Source organism: Haemaphysalis longicornis, unplaced genomic scaffold (assembly GCF_048455015.1).
Source record: "Haemaphysalis longicornis isolate Haplotype H1 unplaced genomic scaffold, Haemaphysalis longicornis Haplotype H1 scaffold_4, whole genome shotgun sequence".
NCBI classification, from domain to species: Eukaryota; Metazoa; Arthropoda; class Arachnida; order Ixodida; family Ixodidae; genus Haemaphysalis; species Haemaphysalis longicornis.
In genome coordinates this window covers 33,881,086-33,905,712 of record NW_027526361.1, presented here as the reverse complement: position 1 = coordinate 33,905,712, position 24,627 = coordinate 33,881,086, and the positions used below count along the sequence as shown (strand labels likewise).

The 24,627-nt window shown below is 45.6% G+C and overlaps 1 protein-coding gene across 1 annotated transcript in view; it reads right to left on the bottom strand.

Moving 5' to 3' along the window:
- Nucleotides 1–19,774, bottom strand: part of LOC144180308 (cell adhesion molecule 4-like) — a 53,640-nt gene extending 33,866 nt beyond the window's left edge. The window contains exons 1-2 of the mRNA XM_077708678.1: nt 18,951–19,774; nt 11,384–11,677 (exon numbers count right to left, since the gene is read on the bottom strand). Coding sequence (XP_077564804.1) covers nt 11,384–11,677; nt 18,951–19,080 — 424 coding nt within the window. The 5' untranslated portion in view covers nt 19,081–19,774. The remainder of the gene's footprint in view (nt 1–11,383; nt 11,678–18,950) is intronic.
- Between the last annotated feature and the right edge of the window lie 4,853 nt (nt 19,775–24,627).

The following is a 24,627-nucleotide window of genomic DNA, read 5'->3' as shown; positions in this document are numbered from 1 at the left end:
TGAAGATGGCTGGTGTAGAGGGTCAGGTTCAACTATGAGTAATAACCAATTATGTGTAAAAACGTTGCAACTAATAGGAAATAAAAACGTGCTTAATGGAAACCATGGGGCCATAACAAAAAAGAATGCTGAGTGGAGGGGTCTGTGCAAGTTGTGGGAAGTTTGTGTCATGTTGCGTCGGGTACTTTGCAATAAATTAGTACCCCGATTATGGATAGGCCCTTTTCACACCTGCTGCCCAGGAGTCTTGAAGAGCCTGTGCGCAGATGCGAGTGTGTTGCATGAGTGGGGCCTGTCCGCATTCTGGCTAAACGACTTGAGTGTGTAAATGTAGTACAGTCGAACCTCGTTATAACGAAGTAGCATCGGGGCACTCAATTAGTTCGTTAGATCCGATATTCGTTATAACCGTAGATGTAAAAATCGGCACTAATAAATCGGCAATCTGGCTCGCGCAACAATTCTACATAAAAAAGGCATTGTTCTAGGCTTTGAACCCACTGCAAACAAGGTAGGCCTTATCTGCATTCTTGTGGTATTTCAATCTAAGCAGACCGGAACGTGAGAACGTGAAATTACAACAGAATAAAGTTCGTTCTGCAAAACCAGCCGGCTTCCTTATTTACTTGCAGGAAGATCTCTGGCCTTCACCTGGTGGCGTTTCACAGTCTGAGTGGAATGAAGTTTTTCACAGTGTCAACGCAATTAAGGGGCTTAAGCTACTTAAAAACGGTTGCTTCTTCCCACTTTTTTAAAACTTGGTTTTCATATGACAGCTGTCCAGTTTTGAGCCCCGCGGGAACCAAATATATCTTCGTTATACCGATACCGCACTGCTCTCGAGGTATTGGTTTCGTTATGACAAGAATAGGTGTCATTGAAATTAGACGTGACCAAAAAAACTTCGCATTTATTTCGCTACTGTATCATCGCCGCAAAAGTGGTTTTATTATATGTAGCTTGTCTGTCTGTTGACTCACGTCTGCTTGCCGTCTCTTACGGATATGTTGTCTTGTGTGCGGCTTGTGGTCGGCGTCATGTACTTATGTAATGTATACTGTGTTCCTCAGAGCAGCAGCGGCCGCCCGTTCATCTGCCACCTCATTCCCGGTGACCCCAAAGTGGCCAGGAACACAGTATATTGTGAGTTTTTCCTCATACGCTGACATTTTAGCAATGTAAAGAAGATTGACCTTGTATTTTTTGCATGACTCTTCAGATGCTAACGTGCGTAAAACACTAAAAAAGTCTGTATATTTGACTTACTAAGACTCTTGATGTTCTAAAAATGTGATTCACTACAAGAAAAAATTGGCTGGTGATTACGATACTCCCTAATGAGATATTTCGGCGCTGCAGCAGTGCGCTGAGGCAGCACTCACTCTTGGGTTCTTTTGACGGCTGCGATCATGAGCCTCTGCGTCGGCGGTGCGAGGTGCGTCTCAAGAAGGGACCGCGAACTGCATCTTAAGCGAACGCATATCATAGTCATGCGCACGCCCCCCTCACGTTTTCGCCAAATGTAGCGCCGTTGAGCGCCTCGTGCGGACACAGCATACTGCCAACGCCACCTAGACTGGCTCTCTAGATAGCGTTGATACTGCCCCCTCCCCTCCCCCACCCCACACTTTCGGAGCGCGCTGGCTCGAGCCGCCATGGCGAACCGCGCTCCCCTCCCAATTTTACGACACCTTCCTCCTTTGCTTTCTTTCATCGTTCGCTTTTTTTACTTGTCGGTCAAACCATCGTTCGCTCGGTCACGACGTCGGCGACGCTGCTCAGCCCACGAACGGGCGACAAAGGGCTGCGACCTAAAATATTATATGTACGTTTCTGCCTTAAAAATATTGATACTCGAGTTCATGGTAATGCAGGTATTAAAATTACGCCTGTGAGTAGCACAAAAAATATTATTGGCAGTTTTTTGAAAAATCGCCGTAAAGTTCTGCACATTGGTATTTTCCCTCCAGAGACAGGAAATGCTGGAGAATCACACATCACGTTACCCTTTTCTGCTAAATTTGCATAAAAGATAAGTCTCAAGAAACAGGGCAGAGGTGCTATGGTGGTGTAAGATTACAAATAGCTTATTTTCACCTTTTCATGAGTTGATTCGTACATTTTCACAATTACTACGAATTCGAAGTTGTATCAGTTGTCGGGCACCAACTAGTGGCCCTTCACATGCAAATTACTAGGGGTTCAACAGTCGCCCCCTCATTACATGGACGTGGTTTGTGTCGCTCCGGTATCGCTAGTTTTCACTCATTAATTGAATCCCCGATGGATCTTCAGTCACAGGTAACCAGTGATGACCGGCTAGTGACAACTGATCACCCACTAATGCTTCACCAGATGTGCAACATACGCCATGCCTAAGTACGGGCATGCGCCAACGAGCCGGCGACTTATGTACAGGCGTACACACATGCGGGGAGAACACGGGAGCTGCGGCCGCATTGCATCTTTACGACAACTAGGGGCAACGCCTTCTTTTAAAAGATGCACCGTACGTCCTCCCTAAGCATCAGACCTGGTTGCCCGCAGGTTTCGGGCCGATAGTTACATACTTAGGGGTTATGCACCTAAATGTAGCCGCCACTGTTGTCAGGGTTCTTTTTTTGTGCGTGTGTGTGCTAGACAATATAAACATGTACTAATTGTGCCACTAGGCATAGTTGTTGGCAATGTTGTTGGATAAGTGCCTCTTGTGTTTCGCTCGAACGTGACTTTCTGGTGGGCAATTTACGGAGAAGAAGGGGGGTATAAACACATTCTGTGTTAAACATTCGAAGCAGCGGAGGGCAGGGCTCGACCCTTATACTCTCCCTCTGCCCAAAAGCGCCAGTTCATCATAATTCTGTACTTCTGTGCATGACAGCCATAGTGCATTTAAGAGCACCTGGGAACAACGGCAGATACGAACGGGGGTAGCCGCACATACAAAGAATTCCGGTAGCAATTGATTATATTTAAAAAAAACTATCCGCAACTGCTTTCAAAAAACTCTCCCGAAAACAGGTCGCAAAAAGGGTCAGCAGAAGTATTTCAATTCTTTGGTTACAAGAACCCTGGATGGTCAGACTCGGCTGTAGTGGAATGTCGTATTCGTACTACTGACAAAACAGGCGTATATAGCTATAAGCGTATAAAACTGCGCTTCACGTAATTTGGTTGGCAGAAGCTTCGCATACGGGAATTGTGTTAAAATGTTGCGGCAGCTGTGACAACTGTCTGAACCATGCGGAAGTTAAACGAATAGGTTTCAACTGTTATACAAACAGGTTCCAAGTGCTAGTACAGTGATTTCCCGGAAGCGTGAGGCCCTTTTTCTTACCGTCTGCATAGGCGTTCAAGCATTGAAGTCTCCCTGGATATTAGTCCTTCCCAGTGACACTGACGTGGACTTTCGTTACAGCGGCCAGAATTGCCTTTGACATTTGGCTTCCTTCGCAACAGAAATTAAATCAATTTTTGTCCTACCATGATATTTCGAGTAGAACTTTATTTATGGTAAAGGTAGAAAATGCCATAAAAATTGGTGAAAAATACGATTACTTTTTTTTTCGTCCGTCATTTAGTGCTTCATTTGTATCGCAAAGCCGTGAGGACCAAAGCACTCCACTGGGCTTTCATTTTATCACTTACCACGCTCTGCTAGAAGTCACGCAAGAACTCTGAAGCAACTTGAAAGGTGTACACCGAGCACTTCCATTTCTTCGCACTCATTTTTAAAGCTATGTGGTGGTTCCTAAGAGCGCAGGGTGATTTCAAAACGAACAAGAGAATAATTCAAACATGGGCTCAGTTTCAATTGAGTTTTAAGTGAAACTACCCGCAAGAACACCTCAACGGAATCACTCAAACGAGCACTCAAAAGTATTAGCAGGAGTGTTGTTTACGGTAACAACATTTCTTTCAATAGTTTGCTCTTTGTGAAAAAATTTGTCATCCTATCAACGACCTTACGTACACTAAAGGTGCAGTCTTGGCTCCACATGCGACACGTTTCCTGTACCAATTACATTTGGAAGCATGACTCTAGTTAAGTCCTATAATGAACGTATATGAAAAGAACCGCTGGGATCAGGGCGGAAGAGCAATCTAGAGGGGAAGGAATGAGCGACTCCAGGTGGATTAAAAAAAACTACTACAAAGCAAGCTTTCTTCTTCGTTGAACTAAGACGGAAACAAAAGTGAGGATAAGAGAAGTGCAACAAGCCATCTCAAGGAAACTAAGTAGAAACTAATAGTTTCTATACTAAATCATTCCCATCTCCTTAGTGTCCAAGGTGCTCTGGTGCCGGTGTTACTTCTGGAATATGTTTGTCGATTGCTTTTTAGTTTAGGAGAGATGCCCACGCTCGCTGATTTGTCTCTGGCGCTTCAGGAACGACCTTGTGTGTTAACACTAAGTTTTAGTATTAATGCTGCTGTTTACCTGAATTGCAGAAAAGCGACTTTCTGGTGCGACTCTGTGAATCCATCTCCGCTGACCTTTCCCTCAAAGTGCAAAAAAAAATACAACCAGTTTAAAGATAATAATTCGTTCCAACTTATTTGTTAGGTATTTGCTCGAGAGAAACACCTAGAAACAGTTACGAGCAGTAACTTATCAAATCACCGAGTAGAAATGCGTAGTATATAGCCCATGTTCTGCAATGGTTAAGGCCAATTTTCGCATCTTTTTATATAGAGAGTTTGTGTCTATATGTCTATTTTGTATTCGTCATTGTCTCGTCATGTGCGGATGCCGGCTGTGACAGCTTTGTGAGCCTGCACAGTGACATTAAACATATGTCGAGCAAATATAATATAGGTTAACCACCTTAGCACAATGAAATTTCACATTACCCATGCTGTAGGTTAACATAACAACTAGGAACACTAAGCAGGGTGTAATTATGTTACAAGCTTGTGCGATGTCACCCTGGCGATTGGTGTCGCTTTTACATATGGGTGGCGAGGGTGGAGCTTCGTACTTTTGCCTTGTTTGCAAAGATACACAACTTTATTCAGGTTATAACTTTCTCTAGTGCATAAAAAGGTAATTTGGAAAGCAACTTCAGCTATTCATCCCACACGTCAGGGAAAAACAAAGTTGAAACAGCGTCCCGCACTCTTGATTTAAATGTGGTAATAAATAGAACAGAAATGTCCCCGTTTTCCTCTCTTCAAATTATGTAGTGGGCGATTTTACAGAAAGGGCGCTACACGTCCTACAGGAAGCTTAGAACGTGTAGCTCCGCAGCCACCTCCCGTGTGCAGTCAATTGGAAGATCAACGGCATGAGAGACACACCACTCAGCAGCACCGTCCGTAAGAATTCGAGCAATGTTTCGATTTAAGAAAAATCCGTCTGGTGGCCACTTTTTCAAATTTTTGAGCGGTATTTCGCTCAAGAGACAGAGCGTCGATCCCACCGTCTGGCCAGATTATATTCTGCCCAGTTTTCGCTTACGTAGTGCTCGGCCGTTCAGACTTCCCTGAGGGTGTAGAGGTCGCAAAGCCTAATGCCAAGTCAAGTTCTAGGCAATGAAGCTGACCTTCACTCATGGAAATCACCGCAGATTGGCTTCATCTCAACGCCCCGGAGCGACAAATCAAGGAGATCCAATGTGCGAAATCGGGGAATTACGAGGACCAGCATGCGATTAGAGTAAATAATAGATTCTGCCTTAAAAAAGAATAGAGTTAGAATAGAATTGGGGTAAAAATAAAATAGCGTAGCACCATGTCATCTCTCTGTTTCGTCGTCCCTGTATTAAGAGCTCTTTGAACATCAAGATGAATAGAATCTGATCTGGGACAACAGCGCAAGGAGTGCATGTGGGCTATTGTTCCAGCTCAGATTACAGCCGAGCTCACCTACGACAATCTTTGGGAGTGCTCGGCTGTCCACAGATTGACCTGGTAGCATACCTGGACATCAAAACAGAATACAAGCAAGCTCCTCGTCGAACTTGAGCCACTTGGATCGTACAGTTCCCATAACAAAGACGACAACTGAGCTCCGTTGTTTGCGTGTTTATGGGTTTAAGGGGACAAGCAAACGTGCTTCACCAAAGTGCAGACGGTGGCTTTATTATTCTTAAGCTCCGCATGTGCCCACGTGAACCCCTTGTTTGAAGTCTGTTACCGCCCCAAAAAGCAACGACCTTATAACGCGCTGGGTCATCAAATTTCAAAGAATATACAGATGGGGGTACGCCGGCTTAAACTCAGCCTCCATTCCACCCTACGTAAACAAACTTTGGGTCATATGCGCTGTTTTAGAGGTATTTGTCAAATTTTTGCATATTTAGCCGCTCACATGTATGAGGCCCCCTCCTGCATAAATACGACGCTACCGTATTTCGCGTTCCGAGGCACAAAAGACCTCTCCTCAGTAGCAGATGGCCCTGCGTACAATATTCAGCTTTGTTGGTGTCTATGCGAGGTTATCATTGCTTACAGAATTGTAACCAGCTTACTACCTGTATGTTGGGGCCTTCCTCTCTATTTTTTTTCCGGGTTTGCGATGCGAGCAGTGTATGCCCCCGCGTTCAGTTTGCCACTATGGCGTCCGCTGGCCTCTCAGTAGTTGTGTTTCTAACATATAATGTTAAGGGTACCGACGGCATACCCTGAAACTGGTAGAAACTGCGGCTGCTACCAAACGCAGTTCCTTAGGAGTAAGTACAAGTTAAGTACAACCACAAATAGTTTTTTTTGTTTTTTTTTTGGAATTCCGTATATATGTGAAGTAATCCAAGTACAACCACCAATAGTTTTTTTTTGTTTTTTTAGAATTCCGTATGGATGTGAAAGCTCCCAGCAACTCATCCTTTCTTTTTCCTTAAGCCTTGAAGACGTTTGTATCCAGAATACACTAAACCAAAGTACCATTCACTGATTACCTTATCAAAGCGTGACACGCATGGCTGTTTTTTCTGCGGACAATAGCTCCTGCCGCTTCTTATTTGCACACTCGCTCAACTTTACTAAGAATCGCCCGACACCATGTAAGACCCTAAAAGCTACAACGACCAAACAACACCTGCGACTTTTCTAGATAGACGCAGAATGTTTTCCGTAGCACCGTTTGAGAATTTAACGTGTCGCTTAGGAGCACACTTATTTGAAAACACGCGCACGACGGTTTTTTTTTCTTTGTTTTCTGTTTTATGCCAGAATATCCCAGGTATGGAGTGCTGCCTCGTCCGGAAGTAAAACGCCATCCCGGATACCTGGGAAGCTACACTTTAAAGGTTCAACCATGCTAGGAAGGCTCTTGGGGAGACAAACAGCACTCCCTCACCAGAGAAGAATCTGGCCACCCTGGCGTAGTAGTGGGCCCAACCCCCTCATGAATGACCAACCCAAATCTCGGCCCTCAGCCCCTAGCAGCTGCAGAACACCTGGCCATGGCGGCGGTCAGGCAAGTGATAAAAGGGAGGGTGCTAAGAATCCCTGGATCCGGACCGGCCGCCTATGGAACTTCAACTTGGCAACGTTCAACCCATGGGCCCTCTCTAGCGAGGGTAGCTTAGCTGTACGTACTACTAGAGGAGCTCAAAGACGTTAAGTGGGATATTATTGGGCTAAGTGAGGTTAGAAGAACAGGAGAAAGCTGCATAGAACTGACTAGCGGGCATATTCTGTGCTACCGGTTCTCACGAAAAGAAAGAGCATGGGAGAGGATTTTTGATCAACAGGGCAATAGCAGGAAATGTGGAAGAATTTTTCAGTGTTAACGAAAGGGTCGGAGTAGTTGTGATCAAGCTGACCAAGCGGTACAGGTTAAAGATAATACAAGCGTATGCGCCAACAGCTACCTACGAGGACGAGGCCGTAGATAGCTTCTACGAAGAGGTCGAGTCAGCAATGAATAAGGGAACCGCGCAGTACCCAATTGTAATGGGAGACTTTAACGCAAAATTAGGTGCAAGGAGAGTAGGAGAAAAATGAGTGGAAAGTTTGGAATAGGCACTAGCAACTGTCCAGGTGACACACTGGTTGGATTTGCAGAGAGAAATAACCTTAAACTACTGAACACATTCTTCCGGAAACGCTAGAGTAGGAAATGGACTTGGAAAATTCTGAGGGGAGCAGCGCAAACTAGCGCTCGTGTTGTGTCCTTCCCTTTGTCCTGTCTAGTTTGCGCTGCTCCCCTCAGAATGAATGTATACCAACTGGCCCAGTTCTCGGACTTGGAAAAGTTCTGGCAGGTTTACAAAAAACGAAATTGACTTCGTTCTGAGTGACAACCCAGGTATTGTGCAAGATGTGGAGGTACCAAGCAAGATTCGGTGCAGTGATCATAGGATGGTTAGATGCAAAATAAGGCTAAATCTCAAAAAAAAAAGAAGGAAGCTCGTAAAAAGTAAGAAGCCCAACGTCCGGTCAGTAAGAGACAGTTTAAAACAACCCTTCAGAACAGGTTCGCACTTCTAGACGGTCAGAACGAGGACAGTGTGGAGACTCTAAATGTTAACCTAACAATAGAAATCATGGAGTCAACAACGGGCACTGGAAAAGCAGCATGTAGGAAGCAAGCTGGAAAATTGACTAGGAAAACAAAAGAACTTACTTCGCAGCGCCAGAAGATGATATTGTCAAGTACGGTGGATCAAACTGAACGAGCGAAGATGTCAAAATTATTAAACAAAAGTAAAACAAATGACATTCGTGCGTACAACATTGCAGCCATCGAGGAAACTTTAAAAAGAGGAGAAAGCTTGAAGGCAACAAGAAGGAAGCAGGCTATTGACAGAGACAGAATGTACGCACTTAGGGATGAACAGGGCAACGTTACGCACAATATAAAAGAGATAATAAAGATCGCAGAACGGTTCTACACCAGGCAATACGGCAGCGACGCTGGAGCGAGACAAATTACCCAGCCTACAAGCGTTGCTTGCGATGTTCCACCAGTAATGAACGAGGAAGTAGAAAAGGCACTTAAGGGTATGAAAAAAGGGAAAGCTTAAGGTTTAAGGTCTTTAAGTATGTTTAAGGACTTTCAAAGCATAGAAAAACGTTACCACAGTTTTAATTCACAGGAATTGAGATAAGATCTTAAGAACTACAGACCCATCAGCCTTCTGTCGGTTGTATACAAGCTATTTATCAAGATAATACTTAGCCGCATAACCGCCAGCCTAGACTCCCAACTGCCCAGGGAACAAGCTGGGTTCATAAAAGCATCTTATACAATGGATCACATCCATGTCATCAACCAAGTAATAGAAAAATGCGCAGAGTACAATAAACCACTTTATATGATATTTATAGACTATGAATAAGTGTTCGATTCAGTAAGCACCGTCGCAGTGATGGACGCTTTAAAGGACCAAGGAATAGAGAAGACCTGCCTATAACTCCTAGACGACATATATGAGGAATGCACCGGCAGAAATACACTTCACAAGCAAAGTGATAAATTACCGTTCCGAAGGGGAGTGCGACAAGGAGATACCATCTCACCAAAATTGTTCACAGCATGTCTGGTGAGTGTATTCAGGAGGCTTGACTGGGAAATCTTAGGCTTACGGATAAACGGCGAATGCTTGAGCCATTTAAGGTTTCCAGATGACATAGCCTTGATCAGTGAATCTGCAGAGTAACTCCAAAGCATGATTGAGGAACTAAAATCACAGACTTTCGTTGTGGGGCTAAAGACAAACATGAATAAAACTACAGTGATGATAAATAAACTTGCTGAACGCACCTTTTTTAGACTAGGAGATGAAACACTTGAACAAGTACAAGAATAAATCTACCTTGGCCAGATGGTCAGTGCGGACTCAAACAACGAGAAAGAAATCAGGCGCAGAATAGGACTGGGGTGGGGTGCATTCGGCAAGCACTCGCCAATAATGAAAAGTAAGATGCCTCTATCTCTAAAAATACAAGTGTTCAACCAGTGCGTCCTGCCGGTGATGACATATGGAGCAAAAACTTGGCGACTTACTAAACAGTTAGAAAGCAAGCTTAGGTCCACTCAACGTGCCATGGAGAGAATAATGTTAGGAGTAACGCTTCGAGACAGAAAACGAGCTACCTGGATTAGGGAGCAAATTAAGATAAATGATATCATGGTCCAGGTTAAGACAAAGAAATGGACTTGGGATGGCCATGTGGTACGACGAACGGACCACAGGTGGACCGCAAGGACAACAGAATGGACACCACGAGACTGGACTAGAAGAAGAGGAAGGCCATTAACTCGATGGAGAGATGAAATAAGAAAATTCGGAGGCAAGGAATGGATGCGGGCAGCACAGGACAGAAATGGGTGGAGGTCAATGGGGGAGGCCTTCGTCCTGCAGTGGACCCAAATAGGCTGTTGATGATGATAATGAGGAGTTCCCCTCCTGTTACTACATGCATTATATGAGCTTGGTCTAGCACTGCGGATTTAATATAGGCAAAATTATTCTCCCCACGCTTCCAACATCCGCCGTTAATGTGCCGACCCATGACGTCGAGTCCTACTCCAGATTTTAAATTTAGTATCTAAGTTTAAAAAATGTACAATTTTACCCAAGCACCAATAAGACGCCTCTACAGAAATAATCAGATCAGGATTAGCGCGGAAAAAGTTACAATTCTCGTTCCAATTCTGAGCTCGCACACGCAGCCAGGTAAAAGATTTGCTTCGCCTACGAATATTGAAGCATTTCGTCAATAAACAGTGGTAGGAAAATTTGTTTGCAGTTTAAACATCGATAATTTAATAAATTCTGTCCGCCTCATCACATGCGTTATTCGAAGAAGCGGTGAAAGAGGCCAGCGAGTCGAAATTATTACCGGGTGTAAAATCCAGCCCCGGGACGTTAGGCCTCGCGAGAAGACTAGAAAAATGAGGACAGTGGTAATATTTTCTCCGTTTTATCTGAAACACTGCGTCGTGAATGCTGTAGATATTTTCTGGCCAGTTACTCAGACCCTAATCTATTCCACTCTCTAGGCAGAAACGTTTCGCAACACGGTAGTTAGATGACAAAGAGCTTCAAGACAGTTCTACGTTAGGGAAATAAAACACTCTGCAAACGAAAATGTCTTACTTAGTCTCCCCTTAGCATGCGTACGACGTAAGCCTTGCCTTGGGTTTCGATTTGAAACCCTATTTTTCAGAAGTAGCGTCCGCCCACGAGACCTTTGCAAGGCCGTCTCATTTCATTCCCCATTCGTGATGCAGGAGAACTTTCTAGATGACTCGCATCCAATCCAATCCACACGAGCAGCAGAGAAAGGGAGTTTTGTTGCACTAAGAAAAAAGCTTTTCTAGAAAGCATCTCGTGTGGGCCACAGAGCAAGGGGTTTGCACAACGACCCAAGGACACCCCAGGCCGGCTTTTCCTATTCAGCAGCACTCGAGGAATGAAAATATCCTTACAATAGACGAGCAGCCTCCATTCGTCGAACTGCGAGCTGTTCTCGAGGAGCGGGTTGGACGCTTCGCACGTCAACAACTTTCCGTCGTGCTCCCGGCGAGGCGTGAAGCTGACGGCCGACGTGGTCGAGTTTTCGTCCGGCGACACGAACAGGTAGGCGTCCAGGAGGAGCGAGCCGTCTAGCCGCCAGCTGATCTCGGCCGGGGGCCTCGACCCGGAGCTGATGCACTCCAGCTCCACGGACTCGCCCTCGAACAGCTGGCCTCGGTTCGTGATACGCGTCCTCTGCGGGGCCACTAAGAAAACCAAGAAAAATGTCGAGGAATAAACGGTTTTGGTGCAGGCTTACGCCCTTTTTTCCCTTCTTGATGCAACCGAAGGCAGCACATCTCATATTGTATGTATGTATGTATGTATGTATGTATGTATGTATGTATGTATGTATGTATGTATGTATGTATGTATGTATGTATGTATGTATGTATGTATGTATGTATGTATGTATGTATGTATGTATGTATGTATGTATGTATGTATGTACACACATACATCGCAAATGTGCATCGCAAATAGCCCAAATGGTTGCCCTTGATCAGTTTCCACGAGAACAAGGTTCGGTCCATAAAAGTGATAAGTTAGAAACAGAATTATCGTGTGATAAAAAGTCCCGGATCAGCGATCCCTTGCAATAACACAATAGCAACACTGACAAACTCTGCTGGATTCAGTATGCACTCTTGGTTATGTGTCTTCAGTGCTGCTCTATTCGAATCGCTCATCCTCTCGACTTGTTTAAGTGATGCATAATGTTAAAAATAAGAAACTACTGGAATTCTCTAAAACACTTTATTCACTATAAATGACACAGCTGCCGACCTCCCATATTATTGAAGGCATCCACATATGATAGCAGACATGAATGTTTGCTTACATTTGATGAATGTTTGCTTACATTTTTATTTCATCACGTAATACCGCAATTAAAAAGTTTGCTTTCTAGAAATCTCTAATTAACTTAGGTTTTCAAAAACTCTTGATTTAATTAAACGTGCTGGTAACATGTCATATAGCACAGATCTGTATGTATGGCGACTCGGGGCTGGTGCGCTTGTGTGAGCGAAAGCTGGTGAACCGTTTTTTTTTTCTTTTTTTTTGCGCGATGCTCACGACCCGTACTCGCGGAATGTTATGCCTGTATGGCTTGCGCGTTCTAGGATCGAATTTGTCGTATCTACATGGGGTATGCCAGGTAACGAGTACGGCTATTTTAGGGAAATGGTCATGTAGGCCCGTTTCCTATTCGCGGTTTTTCTGGCGAGTACCAGGTCTTTGCAACACGCAAAACATTGGAACTCAATGGAGCCCAATGCTGTGCGTCAAAAGAATAGAAGTTTACCGTGAAATGAAGTCGTTCTTCTTGAAGTTACACGCAGGCACATTTTCATCTGGAAGCTGGAGGCAGGATAGATGAATTGTGTGTGCCATGGGGAACTCGCTGTCCCATTTCCAAGCAGCCAGAAATGATTTAGCACGGTTTTCTGCATTGCTGGCCTGGGGTATTTCTGTTGGTTGCTCTGCAGAGTATCTTTCATAAAAAGCTGCCGCTGGGCCTTCACGGCATACGCTCTGTTTTTGTAGGCAACGAGAAGGTAGCACTGTTCGACTTTGTTAAGCTGTTGTCCTACATTGCAGATGGTGGTCGCGCAAGGCCTGGCCCTGTGGTGATGTGGACGCGTGCCAAACGCGACAATGTTTCCACGAATCCATATCCCAGTATTCTGAAGAGCATAATACGAAGGCATGTGTTCCTGAGTGGCTTTCCAAGATATAATCCATCACACCACTTCGGGAATTTTACAGACAACACCAGCCCACAACGGTTTGGTGGATTTTTCTTGATTTGTTCATGCACATAACTTGCTTTGTGTTGAAGACTGGCAATAAAAAAAAGTGCGGGAATTCCACAGCTAGTAGAGAATTGCGCTGCTGCTGTGCAGACAACAGTTATATTCCCATCAGATCACAGGTGTTTTTTTATTTACTCATTACAACGTCGGTCATATTCTCGAGTGGACAACGACACCAACGCCGACGGCGACAACGACACTTTTTCGCCGAATGTACACCTAATGTCTTCCTTTAAAACATGTAATTGAAACCTCACAGCTAATTGCAAACGTTTTCTAAGAAGGAAGAGGGTTGGAGGAATGCAGGTCTTGATATCCAGAGCTCTGTGCCCTAAGGAATTCCCAGTAGGTGTGTTGAACTGTGAAATGCTCTACACAAACTTGGCCCTTGGGTCTGCCTGGCAACTGGTGTATTGGGTGCCCGTATGGGGAGCACGAATGTGAGTGTGTTGTGTGTACATGAATATCTTGGGTGCATTATTTGGGAGCATTTATGATGGTATGGGAATTGTCGGTCGTTAGACTTTATTGATCGAAGGCGTCCTTGTCCCCCTTTGTTGTATGAAGCAATCGTCACCAGGAGGCCATAGTCCTCTGGTCGCTCATTGAGAATGCCCGGCGTATTGCAGTCTCGGGCTAGTGCGCTTGCCTGCTGGTTCCCATTATTGATGCCCTGAAGTCCACGGAACCGTTTGGGCTTGGCTTTGAGACTGACCCCGCCACGAGTTTCCACGGGGCCATAAAGCGGCTCACCAACAGGATCCACGACGGGTTTCCAGAAAGTAACGCAAAAGCTCACTACAAACGACGTCCACGCGTACGAGTGTCAAAATCGAAACATATTTTTAAAAGCCAATGGAAGGGGCGTGTAACATGTGCCGACGTGGTTAACGCGACGGGTTTCCTCTACGTATAAACAAAGGGAGCTACAGTTGAACCACGAGATGGCGGACCACCGTCACTTACGATGCGCTACCGAAACAGGCTGGCATGGTTCTACAAATTCTTAAGTATTTATATTTGAACTAGACAGGAAAACCCGCGTATCCTTCTGTAACACTTTAAGTGCTGTAATTCATGTGCATACGAAAGGCTACTTATAAAAGTCTCCAGGGCCTTCGTGCTCCTTCTTTGCCGTTGGAAATTGCCTTCTGAGCAATGCAAGCATGTGCAGTCGTGAAGCGACTTTTAACGAGATTAGTATATAGCGTTTTATTGGGGTGCATGGGTTCTTACGGATGTATTTCTTAAGAGACCTAGTGTTTACCTAAATTGATATCAGCCTGCTTAGATTACGTCTTACGATGTCTTTTAAGCAATGTAATTGCGCGTAACAGTGAATTAAACAGGTAAATTCCAGCGGCTTAAAAGGCTATGAGTACAAAATACAACATTTTTCACATTGAAAGAACTAGACTCTTTCCACTCGGTCAAGTTCTATTTCAGCCACGAAAGGCGCTCCTTTAACCCAAAAAAAAAAAATTGCGAAGCTTGCGCTAAGTCGCCCAAGGCTTGAAGCATAGCGATGCAGCAGGTTTTATTTTGAGCACTGAAGGACATACCTCTGCGCATTCTTACACATCTGAAATTGTTTATTCACGTTTTTCCGTCGTCGCTTTGCACTGTGCTAGTAGTAGTAATCGTCATATGCATCGATTTCGTGTGTTACTCATGCCAAGCATTGCATGCGTGGTAGTGCTGGACGACAGCGCTGCCGTGCTACCCTAATCATGGAAACACTCGCTTGGAACGCGAAAGACACGTGATAGCGTACGCCACCCCCCCCCCCCCTCCCACCCCCCAACCCCTCAAGGGGGTGGCTAATAATTATCACTTCCCAAAAAATGATAGAAGCGCACATTTATAGTAACAATGATGAAGTAAAAGTCGTTGCGGCAGCGAAGAAGAAGCAAATCGATCGGCTGCAATAGTGAGCCACAACCGTCGTGATGGTCGTAAAGGTAGCGTACACACCTTCGCTATTTTCAGCTTTTACGCATTAGTGTGAGCTTCTATATTTGTTGTTGTTTTTCTAAAGCCACTGTGCGAGCTGGGGACGCTGGGCGGTCGCCGCGAGGCAGAGCCTTCAAATACCCAGGGTTGCCGAGATATTCATCAATAAAAGCATCGCCAACAGTGCCTACACGCCCTCTGTTACGAGGAAATTGTACCATCCAAATGGGCAACCACCCCCGTATTGCCCTTATTGCCAAGAGAACGTATCATCTGACCTTCACCACCTCACGTGGGTGTGCAGCCATTTCGCACTCCAAAGACAGGACTTGCTCCTTCACGTCCCTCCAGACACGGACACTCTGCACCCTCCAAATCACGAAATCGGTTTTCTGCAAGCACTAGGCAATTATGGCATACAGAGTGGCCTTGCGAGATTAGTGTAGCCTGGGGGTGACTTCCCATCCTGCGAAGAGCCTTAATATCATGGACGCAAAATGAGTGCTCAAAGAAGGGACGTTCAATATTGCGAAGAAGACCTTTTGCTACCCCCTTCCCTTCACTTCCCATTCCCCCATGCACGGCCTCCGGGCCTCCCCTTTCCTCCAATAAAGGCTTGAATCAATCAATTAAAGTCACTGCGCGTGCCAGGGACGCTGGAGGGTCACCACGTAACACGCGCTCAAGAGCGAGCGCTCGGCATTTTCCTGGTATTTTTAACGTGTTACACGTCGCGCGCCACACATTACGGCCAGCTAAGACACCTCCGCTGTTAAAACGCAAAAAATGTTCATCTTTGAAATTTCGCGCTTTGGTGTCGTTATATGTGCCATCACTAAAATTATATTTACTGTGTTAACTGTCCCTTAGCATTGAAGGGGTAAGATCAAACGGAAGTGCAGCCCCACTACATCCACTCAGTCATTGTTCGTGGGAGAATACCTGGGTTGGTGGGCGTCAATCGCCCTTCTTCAGTGACGTCACGGACAAACCACCAGAATGTGGCAAGGAAGTCGCTACTGATACATAAGCTTATTTTATATCTCGATTATTTCTTTGACGTTTGCGATAAAAATATTTCCATCGCCATCGAGACAACGCACTCTTTTTTCTTAAAACCAACTTGTATTTCGTCTTCATGGCTTCGTTAGGCATTTATTTAATGGCAGCGTGTTCTGGAAATACGTACGGCGTTCTCCACGTCTTTTCACTTTCACATAGCAAAAGCGCGATTTAAACATGTCTTGTACGATAGTTAATTTTATCTGAGTGTCCGGAGCTCTAAAATGCAACCCGAATAAAATAGATCACGCAAAAACAACCAAAGATAAAGCTGTCTTGTATAGCTCTTATTCTTTTTGCATTGGTTCTGCTGCATACCCGCGGATATAATTTTGCGTTAACATATGCCACACCCAGCAAAACACGCGCAAGAAAAGCGGCCTCGAAACAGATTTCGACAAAAACAAAATTAAAGGCTTCCCAATGATACTTTTCTCCTTCTTGAACAACTCAGTACACAGTTCGCAACACAACAAATAAATGCGGACTAGAATATCTTACTTTCTTTACGTCGATTTCTCAATTTTAACGCTTTCTTCCGCTCTAGTGACGAGGTTGTGAAATATTCTAGTCCTATTCAGTCCTGTGCTTGATGATTTATCTACGTTCCATTTGTTACCCTTCAGGATTATATAACAAAAACGAAGACAAAAACCAAAGCAGCATTTGAAAAACGGAGCTACTACGGTTTCTTTCACCAAGTTTCACGTAACAAACATGTCAGCAAAAATCTGCAAGCTTCAGTGGGCCCGCCTTTTACTATGAGACAGAATTATGCGCTTGCACGGGCCTCCCAGACTACCTTAATTTGGAACTTGCTTTGTTCGTGAATTGAGCGTCACCATTCCGGTTCGAAAGAAGCGCGTTTGCATGGCTGTTTCCTTGTTAATTTTCAAAATATTATTACACAAAACGACGTCTGCACGCTGTGTTGAACCTGAAAATTATTCGGAGGAAGTTATTACGAAAGTTGTAAAGAATGTAGAAAAGCAAAGTTGCTTTGCATACGCGGCTCTACGTATGCGCAGCAGTTAACCCTCCGGGACTGTTTTATTCTGTTATAGAAGCGCTGCTCAGTTCTTTTGAGTTTCCTACGCCTAGTGTGAATTAAGCAACGGGGAACCAACCTCACAACACGAGCATTTTGCTTCCGTTGCAGAGCCGAAGAACACACAGAATATTTAAATGTGGATCGTAAGAAACGTTCTTCCGGTTGTGTTCTCATTCTTCTTAAGGTCTTTTCACGTCACACAAGAGAGGTTGCCTTTACATCTGCTGACGACAATGAGTCAAAAATGTAAGTATGAATTTCTCTTCTTATGATGTGGCGATAAAATAAAATAAGCTCATCTGAATTGTTCTTCCCAAAATTGCCAAAAACTGCAAAAACGCAGATCAGAAACGTCTAGCTATGTTTAGAGCCCGTGGAATTTTCCAATTTATCTGGGGCTTTTGGTGGCGAGAATTACGCGATAGCACTGCATCACATGTAAAATCTCAAGATACTACTGACATTCGCCAAGACGGACACTCTATGGAGTGAGCCACGGTTAACTCGATTGCGAAGCATTTAACTGGATGGTTTTATATGGCCCCTTCTTCGTTCTGGGGCAGATATTGGAGCTGCAAAGAGCTGTCTTCAATTAACTATTACGTCCCAAGATTATGAAAATTTCAGCGCAGCACAGCAAATTTTGCCTTTATGCATGGTGTGTAATTTCTCGGGATGACACAAAAAATTATTTAGAGGATGCTGCTTCTTAATTAATTCTTTATACTAATCTAATACTTCGAGCGAAGAGTAGGAAGAAGTTTATTTATTCTTTCTTCCTGCAGCCTAATGTTTCAGTTCATCTACTATCGTCACGAACGAAGCGCGGAACGTCTTTTACAAGGGGTCCTCTGTACCTGAGTTTTGAGCCGTTCTTCAGCCCTAACAATCCAATTCCCATTTCTTTTGATGTTAGCCTGACACCGTAACATTAAACAGAACGAATAACATGCCCGTTTTTTCGCATGCCAGTCGGGGATTTTGTTTGTAAAAAACAAACAAGGTGCTTCGAGAAGTCAGCAAAACGACTACGGGTTAACGCACTACAGGAGTTCACCCATGCATGCGTCGACAGCCACGTGCCCTCGCTTAAACCACCTACGCTTGCCGTGGCGGAACGCAGAAGCGACGGCCCAGCATTTGTGGTCAACGAGACGCAACGGCGACCCCCAATTTCAATACGCGTCTTTCAGCAAAGAGCGCAAAGTCCCGTTCGTTAAGCCTCGCCGCGAGGTCGAGACGGCGGCGGCTGCACAAGTTGACACAGAGCACTCCGTCAATAAGCTAAAAGCCTTATGCCTCGCGCGGCGTACACATGTGCGCAAGCGAAATGCGCGCCGGCGGCGGAACTGCGCACAAAAGCGGTCTAAACGAGCTCGTCAGCACTAGACTGATGTGGCGCCGAGCCGGGATCTATTCCCGAAGCCAAAGGGCATTAAGCTCGCGTTAGGCAGCTCTTCCGGCAGGCGCATAGGTTCCACTTATTGGGCGACTCTCCGAGTAAGTGTAAAACAGGCGGCGGGGATGGGTGAGGGGAAGAGTGGGAGAAAGGGGCAGACAAAGAAAGGAGGTTTGGATAAGGGAGTGTTTGCTCACCCATTTGGACCTCGAGTGGGCTGTGTCCGAGAGCGCAGCACGAGGAAGAGGCCGACGAGGAGAACGAGCTGACGCCGTGAAAGCCGAGACGCCAGAGAAGCAGCCAGAAGGTTCGGTAGCGTAGCAGCATCGGCGCTGGCCGAAGACGCCGTGCGACAGTCTGGCTGCTGCGACGAGACGGGACGCGCTGCGCTCCGCACTCGACCGGCGACGGCACTCAAGTGGACCACCACCAAGCGAACCGCAGGCACCACCACCTCGTCGGCGACGACGTCGGCACGTAAATGAGAGGACAACGACGGACGCAGAAAGAGGGGAGGCAGACGAAAAATAAATGCCGAGGGAAATAGAGCAATGGGGAAACTGGGCTACTGCGGCGGAGAGGGCTTCGGTACAGGCAGGCGACGGTAGGCGAACGAGTGCGAAGAGTCTCTCTCTGCTGAAATAGCTAAACAATGACATGCGATGCAGGCGCCGGCAGAAAACCTGCAACTCTCCCTGGCTGTGCTGGCTGACCGATTCCCAGTTCTCTGCCTCCTTTTCTGGTCCGTGGAACCGAGGAATGGAGAAGCGAAAGCGAATAAGAGAGTGAGAGAGAAAAACGAAGGAGGAGAGTGAGGGAAAAAGCGAGATGCTTATGTCCTCATGAGCTAATCGCAACGTGGTCGCAAGTGAAAACCGGGCGGCGGCCGCGCGCACAACTGCGAGAGCGACCTGCGGAACGAAGGAGTCGGGCGATCTGCGTAAGTATCCGGCGATCAGTTGCCAGTTTTCGGGAAGGATCGTGCACGCAATCTGCCACTGCTGCTGCTGCTACCACTGTCGCTCGTGGTGCGGCGAGGCCGAGCGCTGCTGGCAGCCGCCAGAGGCCCATTGGAGCAATTGTGCGCGACCATGGGGTGCCTGTCTGTGTGTGCGTCGGACGGGCGAGAGCGCTGACGCGGGAAGGGGGGAAGAAGGAATTTGAGAATTCCGGCACAAAGTAAGGCAGGGCCGGCAGTGCGCTCGCACGCGCTCCCGGCCGTGTTTGTGTGCGACAGTGGAGGTTACGGTCATTAGTTCTCGCAGAGATGCAGGGAAACGACAGATGGCAGAGAAGTTCTTAATAAGGGTCGTATGAATTGATTATCAAGTGAAAATGATCGCGCTGCGGCGGTTCCGAGGAGGAATGGGTGGTTCTCGAATTAAGAATACTCCGGCCGGCCGGCCGGAAGCGGTAGAAAGAGCAGAATGGTGATGTGGCGGAAGGAAGAGAGCGGAGGCACTAGTAAAGGATAAAAGTTGTGGCCGAGAGAGAAGGAGAGGGCATTGGGGAAACGAAGAAGATGGGGGAGAGAGAGGGGAGGCAAGCGGGGGTGCATTAGCGGAGCTTTCGCCGTTTTATCCCGAATACGTATAGCGTTAAGATGGCGACGCGCCGACGGCCGAACCATCTGCTTGTTTTCAACTTATCCGCCGACCGAGATTTCGCTCCGCAGGAAGTATTTACATAATCGTGACTGCACCATCCTCTACTGATTTTCGGCCTCGGCGTTTTAGCGGGCTGGCTCCAATTTTAGACGAATATTCATTTGGCGCGAGGCAGCGGAGCGCTCTTCCAGGGGAAAATGAAGGCGACTAGCTGAAGGCGCCAACGAGTCTGCCTTTACCGGCGCCCCGTGCCGTGATGGTCTGTCTGGGCGGGGAAGAATAAGACGCGCGCAAAAGCGGAAGGAAGGAAATTTTGTTTCGTCTAATGAACTTTGTAATGAGCGCGGCGAAAATTTCACAATTGTGCGCGCGTGGTTTAATTACCACCGCATTGGCAGTAAGGATCGCAGCCCTGATGACGATCGCACCATCAACGACGTATCGAAAGTAAAAGACAAGGATATTTCGTTAGGCTCCGAAGCTTGATGGCTATTGCTCTCAATTGAACGTGGAAAAAATATTCCCCCTGCTCGTTGGCGTATTGAAAATGAAGTAGCAATGGTCTTTATGAACGCGCAAAGCTTAATTAATTTTGGTATCCCTATCATCTTTCAACGAATAGAATATATGTTCGTTCAGAATAGACGGGTGGATAAGGTTTAGGGTGGTAGCGAGTGCTTTTTTGTTGTTGTTACTTAACCTATCATGGGTTCATTGGTCCAACATTGAACAGCGTTTGTATTTGCCAGGCAGGAAATAACGATGGTCAGCAACATCAATAATGAATAAACGCTTCTAGCAGCCAATTTTTAAAGGAATTTCCTGTACCTTCTGGAATGTTGGGCACACCTTACGCTTCTCAAGAAAATGGGTCAGAATAAGACATTGCAATGTAGTTATCATGACCCGAAGCAAAGACTATGCCCACCATGTTTCGTGAAAATTTGCTTTTGTTCGAGATTTCGCAGCTTACGGTCTAGTTATACGTACTTGATGATTATATTCATCCTTTAACTTGCTCGCAAGATCAAGCACGATAACCCTGTGGGCGCGCCATCAATGGCGCGACTGAGGCACCAAGCGTCGGAGAAGGAGCTGTAAAATCATCGCCGAGTCACGTTGTTCGCTTGAGCTGAAGCGCTCGAACAGGAGGCATCTCCGGCCCTGAGTGATCAAGCGCAGGCGAAGCAGCCGTTTGAACCTCACCTAATCATGTGGTATTGACGTTGGAGAGCATCCGAACGAGCGAAGTGGCAATAAAGGGGCAGTTGGCGCGGTGGCGGCTGCAGGGCACTTTCGACGCCATGAATGCCTTTGAGAAAGTAGCGTAGTAGAGCTGTCGCTCTAAAACCATTCTTGAGCTACCATTGGTTATCCCCGACAAGGTGCTGGAAGAAGCGCGTCACAGGTTTGAGTGAATTACACGTTTTTGTTTGCGACAGCAGTGCTCTGACGTGCATTTGAAACCAAGAGATCTGCGCAGAGCTCTATATGCGCTAATGTGTTGAAACAGTATAGACCACACGTATTGGCACTAATAAATAATAGCAATAATATATGTTAAATCTATTTGATGAGCCTAGGAACCATCCTATGGGCTTTCTACCGGTACACCGTCTATAAAATAAGCTTCTGGGAATAAACAAAACAAAACAAGACGATGCAAAATTAAGGGATACCACATATCAGAAAAAAAAAATATATTGGAACAAAAATAATTAAGCAAAGTGTCAATGTAGGGCAAAAAAAGCACCATTTAGCAAGAACACTCAAGTCGAGAAAGATCGAGACACAAAAAACCGAAAAACAAGCGAACAAAAACATATTGTGCACATATAAGAAAGGCTGTATAAGACCGTAGGCAGAGTTTCAATGGGTACGTAAAGGCGATTAAAGCATCATAGTTACAAATCATTAGAGAACAAAAAAATAGCTTTGAAGATATCTAGACCTTTGAAGCAGGCCTCTTCTGAAGACTGTATTCTGTTAGTGGGCGAGCGTCCACTTCGTAAGGCATCTGTTTTGAAAGAACGGCATGTTCCTGTTCGTTCCGTTGGCATTGCAATTGCAACCAGGTGGCCACACAAAATATCACCATGGGTGAATCTACAAAGAAGAAAGACACCTGCTCGCATTCGTTGGCATCGAAGTATTCTAAAACTTCGAAGAAAGCAGAAGCTGCAACTTGCGTCGGATGGTGCAAGACGCAAACTGTGCTTCATGATCGAAGTGAACAAGTTTCGAACTGTTTCGACAACGACGCTGTTAGACTTGCAGTCTTCATAAAATACAATTGATCCGTACTCGAGAAGAGGTATAGATAGAGAGCTGAGTACAACTTTGGAAAATGAAATGTGCCTCAGAACCCCATAGAATGTCGGCAAACAGCACGAAGGCATTGAACAACTGCGGGGTAATATTTGTAACGCGGAACGCAAAACGCAGAGATAAATCGAAGAGTACTCCCATGTATTGAATTTCGGCCACTCCACTAGTCCTACTCTTCAAGTCTTGTTGGAATACATGGGGGCAAAACAGCGTAGCTTTGAACACAAAACAGAACTCAGGACAGCACTCTTCGTGGGTGTTTCTTCTTTTTTTTTGTATATAGAAACAGAAACGCTCAGGACGAGCGCTGTCCTGTGCTCTGTTGTGTTTTGCGTGTTTTTTTCCTGTTGCGTGTTTCGGCTATAGGAGACAACTTTCTTCTTCGAGGTATTCAAAATTAGATTGTTCTTGGTGCACCAGTAATAGAATGACATGTCAGCATGGGAAGAGTTACAGCCACAAGTTTTGCGAACTTCCATATATGTTTCAATAGCATATTCATAAAGGGATAACGAAGAAGTTTGAATGGCGTCAGGAAGATTATCGATGGAAGCAGAAAAAAGATGGGGTTGCAGAACAGCTCCTTGGAGCACACCACCGCTCACCTTGGGCCTAAAGAATGTGTATCCGTTAACCCTGACCTGACTTAGAAATTGTTGCCCTGAAGGTCGCTACGTTTAGAAGCCACAGTGGAAGTGTCAACATGTGATAGAAGAAGGTGGGCAAGCATTAACGAAATGTTGAGACCTCAAAGGCCTCGACCACGCCCCAACACATCATCTACCTGTTTTCTGCCAACGATTGCAGGGACAGCTTGCGTAATAAAAGGAATGGTTCGTTAAAGTTCCATGATCAAGACAACATTGCAGAAAAAACGCACACAAGAATAAGCAATGAAACATACCTAGCATTGAAGTTGAACGACCACCAACACAGCCACGTTGATTGCGAATGGGGATTTGGATAACTGAGCAAGACAAGGCCTCTGTTTCACAGATTTTAGATGCGGAACAAAGCATGGAGAATACACTGTGGTTAGCGAGTGCAGACTTTGTGTCCGCCTTGCGAAGACATGCACGAGGCATTTCCCATGTTTGGGGAAACATGCCAGAATAGAGCCAGTTAATAAACCTTGAAGGTATCCTGTGAATGAATATATTTTCATACGTCTTGAGAATGACTGCAGGCCTTCACCTGGAATAAAAAAAAGCGATGACATCAGCTTTTCGATGCTGATCTCTACGATGTCCCGGTGCGTGCTTTATAAATAGACACTTCCGTGCCAACGATCTTATGTTTCGCTCTCGAATGTACATAAGAGTGTTAATTTTATTGTGTTATGAATGAACAGCAATTGAAAGTTACAATGACAACTAAGCACTTTTAAGATGTAAGGAATGCGAAATGTTTTGTGCCTTTTTGCACAACGTGTCCTCTTATCATCATGATCACTTTCTTTCGTTACATTTTTTTTTATTTTCTTCGGTAGTATGACTGAGATTATCGGCCCATGGACCCTGTTAGGCCTATATCTAGCTTAACCTTACGCAGACGTAAATCGGAGCCTTCATGTACCGAGCCACGACAAACTCACTGTACGCGAAGCTGAGAGTACTGGTTGAAATTTTTAGAACTGAAATTATACTAGGCCTAAGGTCAGAACGGCACACGCCCGCGTCCCCCCTGTTCGCGCGCAATCCGATGAGGCAGGACCGTACGCAGGATTCAGTAAATGACGCAGTCATCGTGGTAAATGCGGGTAAATTCCGCAGGATAGAGTTAGTAACGTCAGGTAAGCACAATGCCACAGTGGCATAGCGAAGAAAAATGAACGTTTAGTGTCAAGGGCAACGTACCCTGCTGTTCACTTAATTGCTACTTCTGGAAACAGTGTGTTTAAACTACTTATTTACGCCTCAGCAGTACGTATATAGCTTCT